Here is a 15,144-nt window from a genome sequence, read left to right as displayed (position 1 = left end):
GATCGCAAGATTGCCAGCCAATCGGCTGGGTAGAATACAGTTCGACATTAAAATTCCTCGTGCACCTTCGAATAATTTCTCTGTGTTTGGAAATTTCTTTCCCGGAAAAATCAAAGGCGAATCGCTCGGAAAACCGAATCAGAACGTTCGCGCGTGCCGTGAATCAGCCTGTAGGCAGAATAAATCCGCTGGTTGATCCCGATGCGTTCCGGAGGCTGCGAATCCGAGCGCATTCCCCCGGTTGACATGGAAATCTGGCCTGAGGGTTGTGGAAGCTAGGTCGAAGATTCTATTTCCAAGGGTCTCGCGGTCGTTCGAGGCGATTGCTTGATCGGGATCGACGTCGCGAAGGAACTTCCATTAACGCCGGCACACTAGGTGAACGTTAGCGAGTTCCGCGAGCTCGTCGCATAGTGTGCGCGCCGATTTGTAATTGAACCGAGCAACCATCTACGCATCTAATCGGAACTGCTAGAAAAAGTGTAACGAAAAATGATCGAGGTCGAGATTCGACGCCCTTGGGGATCTTTGACCATTTATTTGCAACATTGTGCCAGTTAAATCCTTTTTGTGGTACATTTCTTGATTATTATGTAAGGTGAAGGTATGCAAAGTCTTAGCAAACACAGTTTCTCAGTTTCTCTCAGAAATACAGAATTAAATTGATGGCGAAAAATGATCAAGGTCGAGATTCAACGCCCTAGGGCGTCTTTGAGAATATATTTGCAATATTGTGCCAGTTAATCCTTTTTTGTGGTATATTTCTTGATTATTACGTAGGGTGAAGGTGTGCAAAGTGGTAGCAAACACAGTTTCTCAGTTTCTCTCGGAAATACAGAATTAGATTGATCATGAATCTGATCAAGATTGAGATTCAACGCCCTAGGGTGTCTTTGAGAATTTATTTGCAACATTGTGGAAGTTAAATCCTTTTTGTGATATATTTCTTGATTATTATGTAGGGTGAAGGTATGCAAAGCGTTAGCAAACACAGTTTCTCAGTTTCTCCTCGAAATACAGAATTAGATTGATCATGAATCTGATCAAGATTGAGATTCAACGCCCTAGGGTGTCTTTGAGAATTTATTTGCAACATTGTGGAAGTTAAATCCTTTTTGTGATATATTTCTTGATTATTATGTAGGGTGAAGATACGCAAAGTCTTAGCAAACACAGTTTCTCAGTTTCTCTCCGAAATACAGAATTAGATTGATAATGAAACTGATCAAGATCGAGATTCAACGCCCTAGGGCGTCTTTGAGAATATATTTGCAACATTGTGCCAGATAAATCCTTTTTGTGGTACATTTCTTGATTATTATGTAAGGTGAAGGTATGCAAAGTGGTAGCAAACACAGTTTCTCAGTTTCTCTCCGAAATACAGAATTAGATTGATCATGAAACTGATCAAGATTGAGATTCAACGCCCTAGAGGGTTTGTGAGAATTTATTTACAGCATTGTGGAAGTTAAATCCTTTTTGTGGTACATTTCTTGATTATTATGTAAGGTGAAGGTATGCAAAGTCTTAGCAAACACAGTTTCTCAGTTTCTCTCGGAAATATACAGAATTAGATTGATCATGAATCTGATCAAGATTGAGATTCAACGCCCTAGGGCGTCTTTGAGAATATATTTGCAACATTGTGCCAGATAAATCCTTTTTGTGGTACATTTCTTGATTATTATGTAAGGTGAAGGTATGCAAAGTGGTAGTAAACACAGTTTCTCAGATTCTCTCAGAAATACAGAATTAGATTGATGGTGAATCTGATCAAGATTGAGATTCAACGCCCTAGGGGTCTTTGAGAATTTATTTACAGCATTGTGGAAGTTAAATCCTTTTTGTGGTACATTTCTTGATTATTACGTAGGGTGAAGATACGCAAAGTCTTAGCAAACACAGTTTCTCAGTTTCTCTCCGAAATACAGAAGTAGATTGATGATGAAAAATGATCAAGGTCAAGATTCAACGCCCTAGGTGATTTTTGAGAATTTATTTGCAACATGCAAAGTGTTAGCAAACACAGTTTCTCAGTTTCTCTCGGAAATATACAGAATTAGATTGATGGTAAATGTGACGTGGGAGAAAGGGTAAGCAAATGCACGTCACAGGTCGATTCTTACGCGTGTTATTGGAGAGTGGGCGGTCGAATCTCGTCGTCGCAGTAAATCACATTTTGTTTTCAATAGCGAAACGAAATCGTATGGCAAAGCCCCGTCTGCCAGCCGCGGAACTTCTGATCAAAGGCCATAAATCCCTGTCGAGAGGAACGCTCGAGCCCCTAAACGAGTCCGTAGCGAATCGTTCTGATTGGAGGGCCGCCCCCGACGTGATTTCGGTGGCTCGTAAACATGGAGCAGTGTTATCGCTGGGTTATCAGTTATCGAGGCGTCTGAAGGGCGTTCATGTTCGACCTTGATTCTCGATGAAACACCCTTCACACCTTCTCCTCGATTCTGATTCGACACCCCCTTGTGTATGTGGTTTCTCCGAATTCATTTCTGTTTTAAGAGGATATGTACAGAATCACATCCCCTCGACGTTTATGCGACATATAATTTTGAAACAGGCTGTACAGAAAGACTGCATAACATTGAAACAAACATTGGAAACAACGAGAAAGAAAATCCGCAGCGTACAGAGCGATTTTACAAGGGACAAACACCGGAGAACAATGACGAAACATTGAAACAGAAAGCAGTAACACGAAAAGAGTATCAAAAGGGAAATATACAATGTAAAGAACGATTTTACAAGGCACAAACACCAGAACACAATCGCCGAGCATTGTAACAAAACATCAGAGACTCGAGAAAGAAAATCTGCAACATAAAGGACGATTTCGAAAGGCGCAAGCACCAGAAAACAATGGCAAAACATTCGAGTAAGGGACAAAGGCTGAAAGAAGACCAAGGGAGATCGATCAGCGTTTAGAACAAAAGTCGTATCTTCAACGACCATGAAAGTTCGAAGACTATGCACGGTGACGAGCGTGCCGTTCACGAGCGGGCCATGTAATGGGAATTATACGGAACGGTGTAACATCAATTTTCGAAGTTTCCCGCCGGTCGTAAAAGTGCATCCCCGTTACAGAGAATTGAATTACACCGGCGTGTTTTCCAATTTATATTCCGAGCACGGCCTACCGCTCTATCTAAATCACATCCTGGGCCAAGATGGCTGTGAACGGAGGAACCTCTTTCCCACGAGCTGTGTGTATTTACATTGTACCAACCAGGATATTCCTGGTCGAGAGAGAAAGATCGTAGCAGCACGTGCGCGTCGGAGATCGACGGGAAATTTCTGCTTAGGCGGGAGAGCGTTTCGCATAATGCAAATGAAATTTGTTCACGTCGCATGGCAGCCTCCCCTCTCTCTCTCTCTTTCTCTCGTGCAAGGAATGAAAACCTTCAGAAAGCCACTTCAGTTTCCGTTTCACTCCTTTTTCAAGGATATTCACCCTTTTGACGGAAAAATTCCGATCCCGACGCCGTGTGACGCGCGGAAATTTATGTGCCGCGTCCCGGAGTTGCGAATACATAATTAATTAGTGGCGGAGAGAGGATTTGGCTGAAATCGCTTTGAGGGTGGTTTAAGTGGGTACAGGGATGGTAACGTGGCTGATAAAAGGGCGAACTGGATTCTGGGCGGTTCATTTTTTGATGTTGGCTTACGACGAGTAATTTTACAGATTTTTAATAGAGTTGTGAGAGACTGAAGATTATTTCTCAGACATCTGCTTAGATGATATTTAAATGAGTTTAGTAATAATGATGATGGTGATGAATGATGGATTGATCGAAGGGCAATAACGATGAGATTGAATTTGAAGTAGAATAGCTAAGTCATTGGTCAGAGTTTTTTTTCTATTCTGCGACAATTTTTACATAAATAGTAAATTAAGAATCACGAATATTGAGTAATTGAGATAGGAACAATATTTCATGTGGAAGACGAGTGGTTTTAGTATAGGATTAGTCAGACACGAAAAAATCTGCTGATAAATTGAACGTAGTGAAATTAGTCAGACGGGAATAAGTATCGTCTGAAAAATTGATTACGTAAGGAACAAGTAGTTTAGGTATGGAAATAGACATACACCAGAAAAGTAGTCTGCTTAGATAATGTTTGAACGAGTTTAGTAATAAAGATGATTTAGTAATAAATGATGGACTGATCGAAGGGCAATAACGATGAGATTGAATTTTAAGTAGAATAGGTAAGTCATTGGTCAGACGAGAGGAAATATTGTTTCTTTTTTTAGTAAATTAAACATCATGAATATTGAATAATTGAGATAGCAACAATATTTCATGTAGAAGACGAGTGGTTTTAGTATAAAAAATCTACTGATAAATTGGTCTGAAAAATTGATCACGTAAGGAAAAGTAGTCTAGGTACGAAAACAGTCAGACACCGAGAAAAATAGTCTGTCCATACGATTAGTCAGACCAGGCAAAATTTGTTATCAATTTTAAAACATCCCCACTATTTCCTTATTAAATATTCGTACTAAATACATTAAAAATAATGATCGAGACCCAACGAGAAATACTATCGTCACAATTAGGAACAATATCGAATACTAATCAGACATAATGAGCCATCGCAGTTTCCAAGTCGAAGACGGATTTCGGCGTCGTCGTTGAGAAATCCCGAGATTCGCAAGATAAGATCAGGATGAAGGGTAAAACCCTGACCCCCGCGTAAGGGTTGACATTCTCCTCGAAACCTTACCTTGCTGGGTACGGCTTCGTCGGGGGTCGCAGTACGTGCCGCATCTCAACGCGATCCGATAGAGCCGTCGCGTCGCACACGTCGCGTCGGTTCGCGGCCAAACGACCGAAGACTTTCATTCCAAATCCATCGTCTGTCGTCGGCTGAACATTGGATATTGAATAAATCATCGAAACCCCGAGGCACACGCGGATACCTTCCCCACGGAACAAAGATGGTTTGTATCCCACGAACGCTTCTTTTTTTCTCGCGAACGGTTTCAAACTAGGAAACGCTTTAACTCGACAATTCTGAAAAATCTGTCACTGTGTCATATCCAGCTTTTCGAATAAATGAAAAATTTGACAGATCCGCGCGTATGCAAAATCAACTGTTTATACATCATTCACAAGAGAATAAAGCTGAATAAAAATTTGTTTCTTACGTAAATAATTTTATAATTGTTTGAAAATATCGTCTCACCTCAACTTTGCGATGAATGCATAAAATCATGTTTAACTATGATGTTTTTAATGATTATGTTTCATGAATAAACAGAGGATTTTATGCATTTATGACAGAAATTGTGTAATTTAAAACATTGACAACATATTAGACAAATTCCAAAATATTTTTATATTATTTTTAACTATTGTGAACGTATTAAGAGAGAAAATAAATTTTCATGTCACTCCGGTTTGTTGCAATTCAGGTGGAACATGTTTATTTTGCATAAAGATCCGCTGTCTGTTCGTGAATTATTAATCAAAACATAGTGTTGATCAAAAATACACGGCTCCAAAAGTATCGATCTGATCTTTATCAAAGTTTGCATACGCCTTACATAATTCTTAACACTTTACCTACCGGATGCCAATTAATAGGATTTTCAATAATTGTGCTGTACCAAAAGAAAGCATAGAAAGCTTCTTTTACATTACAATCTTAAATGAAAGTATTTGATAACGTTATTGAGGGTGACTTGTTAGTTCACAATGAAAATTGCTGTCACTGTTGAGGTTTCCATTAAAAAGTATTTAGCTATGAACCATAGATTTTTCAAAATTATGCAATAATCACCGATCGGCAATGTGTTAACAAACGTATTCCAAAAAGAATTTCGATCATATTTATTTCTCTTTAAAAAAAAGGTCACAAAAATCAACTTTCCAGTGATTAAATCGCGAATACTCGATTCACGGACCAATCACGAGTCCATCGCTGTAATTAGTAGCCCCACATGCCACTTCCGGCCCTGTCGAATGTTAGAGCAGCAATCAGATTGGAGTCCCTCTAACCAGGCGCCCGGTAATTACTGCAAACTTATTAACAGTCCGGAACTAGGGGATGACGTGCCCGAAAACCACCAGTTAATTGATCGCGGATTACCTCTGAGCTTCTGTGCTCGATTAATCGTCGAGATCGATCCTCCGAATCGACTTTCAACGCTCGAAAGAAGACTCGAGGCACGAGGTTGCATTAGATATCCTTTTTCCCGACGACTCGATGCGCCCAGAGGAACTTTCGAAGAAAAAGAGTCAAAGAGTATCGAATCTAATTCAGACCTGAAAATGGAACGTCGACAGCTCCGTGTCTTGGGAGTCCCATAAACGAGAGTATGGCTGGCATGGGGCTCTGTAAGGTAGAAAGCCATTTTCGATTCAAATCGTTCGCGCACCGTAAATGTGTCCGCACACGGATTTTTATGCCGCACGGCTGACCAGGCAGATCGAACCATTGTTTAATTGGAACGCCGGCGACCATAAGCCCGAGGGGCTTCGATTTTGGTTCGTTGAGTAAATTCGACACCTTCACGGTGCTTCAACTATCCCGGACTGACGTTACTTCCGCCATTTTACGAGAGCTCGCACCCTTTTCAATTTTTTCACACTGCGGAACTTCGTGCGAATTTACATTTTTTTTTTAAATTGGCAGAATTTTTTGTATCGATCGTTGGACACAGGATTTCAAGAAAAACTTATTTTTTTATATTCATTGACCTTTGTCCTAACTAGACAGCAAACCTTTATGCAAAATAAAAATTTTCTATCTGAATTGTAATGAACCAGAGTGAAATCAATATTTATTTTCTTTCATAATATGTTTAATAGGTTAAAAGTAATACAGCAGTGTTTTAAAATCCCTCAAATGTTGTTGCTGTTTTAAATTAAATGCATAGAATCCGCTGTCTAGTCATAAGTGTCTAAAGATTCACAGTACAATAGTGATAAATACATAGACTGCAGATTAGGACTATTTCGTGACACTTATCTGAAGCCATTGAAATAAGGAACATAAAGATTATTCAATCAATGTGCATTTAAAGTACATGATAAATCAAATAATAGTAAAAAATGTGAGTAATTCCATTTTCTTTGAATTTTCATGTTATTGAATAAATTATAATGTTACTGTGCAGTCGCATATACTTATTTTCTACAGTAAAACATAACTCAATTGTTGAAGTGCTTCAAGATTCTACCCAACGCCAAATATTCAATGTTTACCTGTGCACGTGAATATCTCTTCTCCCTACTTTATCTTCGTCCTCAAGAAAAGCAGGACGTCGAGTGAGGTTCTATCTACTGTCATCTTGGTGTTGAACAAGAGAATTCTAGTTCTCTGAATATTTAACAGCTTGAAGGCGGACAGCAAGATAACCTCAAGCTACGAGAGCGATAGTCAGTTTCAGGTTATAGTAAACGCTTCGAAATGTCCCATTAAATAAATTTCTACGTGACAGTCTTAATTGTGCTAACAGTGAGTGATTGTCCACGAATGTTACCATATTTCCGAAATTGTAGAATAACAGCACACTATCTGCAGTCTAAATGGGTCAAAAAGATTCCGATTTAAACTTCTTACTTGCAATAAAACCGCCGTCAAGTAATAAATGTGCAAAATTAAAAAAAAACTTTTTTAGATGAACTCTAATAGTTTAGATAGGTGATAAATGCCATGCTAAAAATGTCCTACAGTATTTGAGAAAATACCTTTTTTTGTCCAATATGTTTTAAAGAGCGTAGGCCTCACTGATTATTATAAATCTTTCAAACTATGGCTTCGATTAGGATGAAAGTTGATAGAAATATTCTGCATACAGTAATCTGCAACCTCGCTGAACTAATTTTTCAATTATTTATGTAATTATACAATCATTCGAAGATGCTTCTCTAATCCAAACCCATTTTCATAGAAATTAAGATTTCAAAAAAATCCATGCACCTTGCGTTAAATAATACATTTCTATTTGTAAATTAATAAGAATTTTCTATTGCAGACATTCCAGTCTTGCGGAGCAATGGCGTCCAACCATCGATGTTCTAACGTATGCAAAATATAAAAACCATCATTTAACAATATCGTCTTAAAAAGAAAGAATTTTTCAACAAGCAATTTACTCACCAAAAAGTTCCCAAATTCCACCTATTTTCAGAGAGACACTTAAATCATTGTTCCCATGAAACAAATCGAACAAACATCAAAGTTCGGAAGCACGCAATAAATCCCAGCAACATTGCAGAACCAAATTTGAACGATTTTTGAACGAGAAAGAAGCTTGAAAAGACGAAAAGCGTTCGCCGAATATTTATCACGATTTGCTCGCTGGAAAGTGAGCCATTTGAACTGAAAGGCCAGCCGACGGGGTTTACGAGCGAGAAGATCGATAGATCCTTAGTCGATCGAACTTTTCTAGCTTCCGGAATTCATTTCCCTCGATCCTGGATCAAACAGTTCACAGCGTAGCCGAGTCCCGCAGGCTCGCGGAACAGAAGTTGTCGCGAGGCAGCTAAACGCGCATCGATTACAAACTATCGGGCGACCTGTCAGCGATAATTAAACCATAATTGATAACGTTACCGTGGGAACGTCGGCCGTCCGCGTCCCTGATAATTATACACGCCGAATGGAAACGCGAATTCCAACGGCTCTCCGAGCCAATTATTCGACACAGTTTCGGCACAACGACATGGCTGGTTTCTTCCTCTGGCAATTTCTTTTTTCAACCAATGGCAGAACGAAACCGGGATAATTGAACGCTCTACAGCATATCCCGAACCTGACGGTGGCGCGGCGTCTGCTAATTAATCACCGGCACGATGAAATTAATAAATTCACGTCGAACAACGATGCTCGCCGGCGTCGGATCTATTTTTGCACGCCCCTGGTCTATTCTCGCGGCAGCCGCGAGACGATCGATCGATCCCGTGCTCGCGATTGACCGGAGCCTGGCCTTTAACCTCCTTTCGAATTCGCAAACATCCATTTTCATCTGATTCATTAAGCGCCGTTTCATTGCCGGATTCGTTCCTCGGATCTTGATCAAAAATCCTGCGAACGCGGTTTTATTCGTTCCGGAATACGAAGCGCTGTTTACTCTAAACTTTCTCGCAAGCTCTGCATTGTGTCGAGAAATTTTTGTATGTTTGTCTAATTCGCAAATGCTCGATAACATTTGAGGTAATACGGGGCGAGTCAATAAAAATTACTGCCTCAAATAAATCATTATTTATCGTCTTTACCAAAATATATTTTCTGAGGTATCAAGGCGACCTTGGGTTTTTGTAATTACACTGTTCATTTTTTTGTTGTTGCTACATTGCAGTCCTTATTGAATTCGTTTTTTTAAGATCTACAATGTATTTTTTTAATCTGTTCGCAATGATTACTTTCATTCGAAAGTTGTTTGTAAAATAGTTCTAATATCAAGTGACACACGAAAAATGTTTTAACAACAACCTCCAATTAATAACATTTTTTAAAAATTGTTCTATTCATCGATGTTTAGACAGCCGACTTAAAGAAGTAAGTAAAAACATAATAAAACAAATATTTAAGAAACCAGCAACGAACTTAATTTTTCTTCTCGTAAAGGTGCAATTAAGAAAATCAGATTTTTCGAACTTCCGCTTTCGCAGCGCCGATAATTTTCTCATTTTCCCGGCAGAGCGTCTTGATTTTTCTAATTTTTCCAAAGTGCCGGGCTCCTCGGGTGCAACACACGGCTAATAATTGCGCCGAGTTTCATTTCGACAGCTCCGACAGTTCCTCCGCAAAAAATCCACGGAAAACAGCTACTTCTCGGCCGTCAGAAAGACTCGTTAATGACTTGTTCCGAGAGCGGAGCATCGAAAATATCCTGCCCGAACGAATATCCAAACCGGAAGCTGCCCCTGAGAGCTTCGATCAGCGATGATATCGATGTCGACTTTCCCCGAGAGGGGTGTACGGTGATTTTAATAACGCGAGCTTTCGATAATAAGTCTCGTACGCAAAAGCTTGCTGAGGATTCCGCTGCGGAACGGAACAAAACGAAGATCAGAGAGTTTCAACTTCTTCGGCACTAGCACTCACTATAAATTCGGTTTTCTAAATCAAAAATTATTTTATGTCATAGATGAACAATTTCAAGATGAAATTCTTGCTTCCTTTATTCATAAATAAAATTGATGTACTAAAACAAAAATGATTTAAGACTGGACTTTTTCATCAAACAAAAAATTAAATCATCTTTTTTCACTTTAACAAATTTGGCTCCGAAGAGATTACATATAAACTTAGTAAAATTAAAATTTGTTAAGAGACAATTCACAATAGAATCGCCGAACAATAGAAACAAATGACTCGTACGAAATTACGATTTTCTAATCGAACAATAGATTAAACAATTTCTTCCCCACTTTAGAAAATACGTCCCTGAAGAGGTTAGTCTGCGAACACGTGCGAATCCGGTGAAACTCATCCCGGAAAGTCTTGCAAGGGATTGATCGAGGTTCGATCGATTCGACGGCGATCGAACACGCGTCGAAGTGTACGCGACGCTCTACGATCTTCGTCCAAGGATCTTTAACTGAATTATCAGTTGCCTAATGTTTATCGGGAAGCCGTAGAACCGCATCGCTGACAGCTGATACCAATTACACGCCATTACGAGGGGAAACAAACGCGAATCGAACTCTCGGTCTCTCGATTGAAGGTTCCCCTGCGAAGGACATGGTGAATCCTCCGGTTAGGGTTGAAAACTTATGTTTCGCGAAGTAATTTGTGATTGGCTTCCTGAATCTCGAAATGTTGCATCATGTTCGATTTTTCTGTGATTGATGAGTTTAAGAATTTTTTACAGTCTAGCTGTAGAAGCTGTGGAAATGTTTCTTTCTTAAAAACTATTCTACAAACGTTCCCGAACATAATAGTACACTTTTGAAAAATTATAATCCATTCACATCTGTTTAGAACAAATTCTTAAAACTCTAAAAATGTCCGAAGATTGTCTTTCCAGCTTGAAATATCAATTATTTAAATACATATGAATGTTTATGATGATCTAAAAATGTTACTTTTCAAATAGAGTCCACTGTACCATGATCGGAACCATAGTCAGACTGTAAAAAATTTTTAAGGTCAAAGATTGTGGAACGAAAATTGCGACATAGAAAATGAGACATTATAAAATACAGTAGGACAAATTAAGACCCGATGGATAATTACCTGAGGGACATAATTAAAATGTACATTACATTCCAAAATAAATTTTTTATTTTTGGATATTTATTTTCCTTCATGATATAGTTATATTTAAACGCATATTTGTTTATATTCGGGATCCTGTTAATCGAGATCCTACTGTATTCTAATTCACACAACTCAAATTCTTCAGAAAAAATGAATCAATTTAATTCAACAAATTAAATTCAGCCTGCAACCAGCAATAATCGTTACACCTTTAATAATACAAACATTGAAAATGTCACTGGCAAATTAACAAATTTTCCAGTTGTGGCCAGCGCCATTACTGTCGCGTTTTCCAGACAATCTCGCGAATTTCGGTCGGCCGTCCTGCGAATTTAGGCCACGAGCTAGCTACTATGAATGGAGCCGGGACGATTTGTAGGCTGTCCGGCCGCTTGCCACGGTGTAACAGGTTTTGTCCGCACGAGCTAAACCGTGAGAGTTTATGTCCTTTGCCGGCCGCGCTACCTGTATATCACGCGCTCACGCGCCCGTATCGTACCACGTCACTAACGAAACGCTACGCCGCGGATCCTGCCAAGAGCTTGCAGCATCATTATGGGCTCGAAAGTGCCCTTGAACCTCTCGATAACTTTGTATTCAAATCGGACTGCTACGATCTTCCATTCGGTTGCGTTTATTCGATTCTCTGCATGCGAAGCGAGCTTGTTACCTCTTGTATTTATTAACCGATCCGAAACCGAATGTTGCAGTTTGCAAACGTTAACACGTTGTATGGGAATTAGTTGGATTGTGTATATTCAATTTACACAAAACAGTGTTCCATGAAACACTGAAGATAAATGCGAAGATAAATTCTCAGGAAATGAGAACATTAATATAAAAAGTTCACGGTGCGCGTATTAATAATTAGAATGATTTGTTAAAACAACTTTACCATTTCGTTAAATTGTCTGGTGGCGATGAAGATTGATTCGTGATGGGGATATAAGAAGATTAAAATAAAAATTCGTGGTTTACTAATTAAAATGATTTTCTGAAATCGTATTGAGATCGTAAAATTACATTGAACAATATCTCCTTAATTTTTGCATCCATAATCTTTCCTTAATTTCCATTCGACAAAATTAATTATATGTCTGAATCCTCAAGATTTAAATTGGAATTAAATTGTAAGGGTTAAAGATATTTAAAATAGAAGCACCTATATTTCTGCCAGATTTTAATTTCTTATAATTGACTTACGAATTTAGTGCGCATAAGAATCTGTGTAGATGTCTAGTAATAGCAATTAATAATAACAGGAATAACAGAGATAAAATAAATGGAGTATGTGGACAGAATAAAATTGGCAAACCGGTCACGGTCGAAGTAAATAAATCGAATGAAACGTTGGGGAGGTTTGGACAGTTAGAAATTCTCTCGGAAGCATTTTTCTCGGATGAGATACCCGGTTTGGTAGTAAGATGGTTGCGAACGACGTAGGATCAAGCCCGACGACAGAGAAAACGTTTCTGGCAGCGCCCGAGGCACACGCGCAGGAACGAGAAATATTCCAAGGAAGATTTTTCGCGTTTTTCATCCGTTTTCCGAGGCGTCTTGCTCAAAGCGTTCTCGAGCTGCCGGTTACGTAGACGAGATCAAGATGCTCCACGCATTCGTTTGATAGGGATAACTTAGGGCTGAGATTCAGCGAGTTTTGTTAATCCTTCGACCGGGGAATGTAAATCGCCGAATTTCCTGTAGCTGGGAATTCGTAGATTGTGTCCTGGCGGATTTTGGTATTCAACTTGTCTGCTTTTGATCACGATTTCGGAGAAAAATTTATATTTACGGATTTTCGTGTGTCGGACTTAAAAAATGTTTAAATATATTTGAATGGTTGTAATCTTTCAAAAATGTTGGTATACTTGGGAGAGTCAGTAATAAAATATTATTTGAACATACTGTTACATTTCGAAAAGTCTAGAGAATCTTTCAGGGTTCGATCACACACAAAAAGGTGTTAAAGTTTAAGAAACGTGCATTGACACTGCAATTTACAAAAGGATCAGGATAGTATAATGAAAGAACGTAAGAGTAAAATAAAAGCAGAAATATTAAAGATAAGGAGCGAACGCTCTTATATTTTCCCTGCAATATCAATTCTGGTTTACCTAATCCAGATAAAACATTATTCTTTGTATTCAAACAGAAACCAAGGGCCATTAAATTAATGAAAATACCAGTCGCAAACCGCGATAAAGCAAGCAGATATTACGAAAAAATACAAGGGAAGATAGGAACGGTGAAAGGGGAGATCAAGTCCCGAAGAACCGGCGGTTCATCATCGAATTAACGGGGAAACCATAGTGAAACGGCGTAAAACCGCGCGTCGCTCATCTCGATCGAGATGCCCGCGATGTAATAAGATCTCCGATAGCAATAGATCCACCTCCGTTACAAAAGAACGCCGATAAAAGCAACAATATCCGCGCGATCGAACGCCATACCATGGGCTGCCCGAACCCATCCATCGGTTTACGGTTCTACTTTTATTTTACGGCGCCGCCCGAGAACGCTATACCGAGAAAATACGGTTCCAGAATTTCGTTTTTCCATCCGTTCGCGATTTTATTCCGCTCGTCCACGCGATGAGCCGCGCACATACGTCCTTCTCGCGAAATTTCCGCAGCCGGGGATCTTCCCCGATGTTTCCGGTGTCCGGAACGGCGGGTTTTCGAGGGACTTTTAATACCGCCTTTCTCAGTTTAAGCTCCTCGGTAAACATTAAACCCGTCGCGACACCGAGACGCGCGTTCTCCGACTGCTTAATTCCGTCGAGCAGGGAAAAAGGTGCGTGGGAGCTTCTTGTCCAACGACAGTGAAAACAAGTGACTTTGAGAATTTTTTTCAGAATAACTGTTGGACGTATGGGACTAGACCTTGCGGAGATGTAAGCAGATGGTCTTGAAGTACAGGTGGTTTCTTTCTAGTTCTATTTTGATTGTTAACTGTTGGACATATGGAACTAGACCTTGTGGGGATATAAGCAGATAGTCTTGAAGTACGAGTGTGGTTTCTTTCTAGTTCTATTTTGATTGTTATAACTAAACTGCGGATTTTATGCATTTATGACAAAAATGACCACGTACAATTTAAAGCAGTGGACATATTAAAAATATTAAAATACATCAATGTCTTATTTTCAGCTTAATAGGATGATTAAAAGAAGAATAAAATTTTTATTTGGCTCCTGTGTCCTGCAATCAATGCGTACATTTTTTATTTTGCATAAAGATCCGCAGTCTAGTCATAACGATTTCCTTACGAACACTAAATCCCAAAGGGTTAATAAATAGATAAGTGCCTATCTCGTGAAATTTTTTAGAGAGAGTTAAGAAGATGAAAAAGATTGAAGGGGTGTAATGTGGTTGATTTCTTGCGACTTACCAGGAGCGAGCATTCGCGAGGCTGCTCTCCCTCCGGCAGCGTGGTGATGAGGAAGAGCACCGGACTGGTGACGAGCAAGCTGGTAACCAACAACATCGCGAACGTGAGCAGTGCTTTGTGCACCGCTTTGCTTCTTCGTAGCCAGTAACACGGAACGCAACAAATCCAAGTGCCTTGTTGCGCTGCCCTTTCGACTGGTACCTGAAGCACATACCGCACAATTGATTAGCCCTTTGCGATCAATCATGCTGTAAGGATAGAACCATGTCCATTCTAGCCCTCTAGGGTAGTGCAATAATCATCTTCAGACATTATCATATTTTTGTCACCTATTAGCTCCACCTAATCCAAAAGAGGAGTTTCCCTAAAGGGATACTAGGTTCTCTTACTAGTTGCAGCCAAACAATTAGATTTGGCACCCTGAGGGGGATGGTAACTATACTTGGTAGATCTACCTTCTAGCTTTATTCAATTTAGTAGAATGAGGCTCCCTGAAGGGGATGCCAGTTCCGCCTATTGGTT

At 39.5% G+C, this 15,144-nt stretch overlaps 1 protein-coding gene across 4 annotated transcripts in view; it reads right to left on the bottom strand.

Annotated features, from left to right (window-relative positions):
* Positions 1–15,144, bottom strand: part of LOC143210826 (neprilysin-1) — a 181,130-nt gene that overhangs the window by 155,546 nt on the left and 10,440 nt on the right. For all 4 annotated transcript variants that reach the window (XM_076428039.1, XM_076428041.1, XM_076428040.1 and 1 more), the window contains exon 3: positions 14,623–14,823. In XM_076428039.1, coding sequence (XP_076284154.1) covers positions 14,623–14,823 — 201 coding nt within the window. The remainder of the gene's footprint in view (positions 1–14,622; positions 14,824–15,144) is intronic.

This window comes from Lasioglossum baleicum, chromosome 7, assembly GCF_051020765.1.
Source record: "Lasioglossum baleicum chromosome 7, iyLasBale1, whole genome shotgun sequence".
Classification (NCBI taxonomy): Eukaryota; Metazoa; Arthropoda; class Insecta; order Hymenoptera; family Halictidae; genus Lasioglossum; species Lasioglossum baleicum.
The sequence above is the reverse complement of the archived record's forward strand: the minus strand, read 5'-3'. Positions and strand labels throughout refer to the sequence as shown.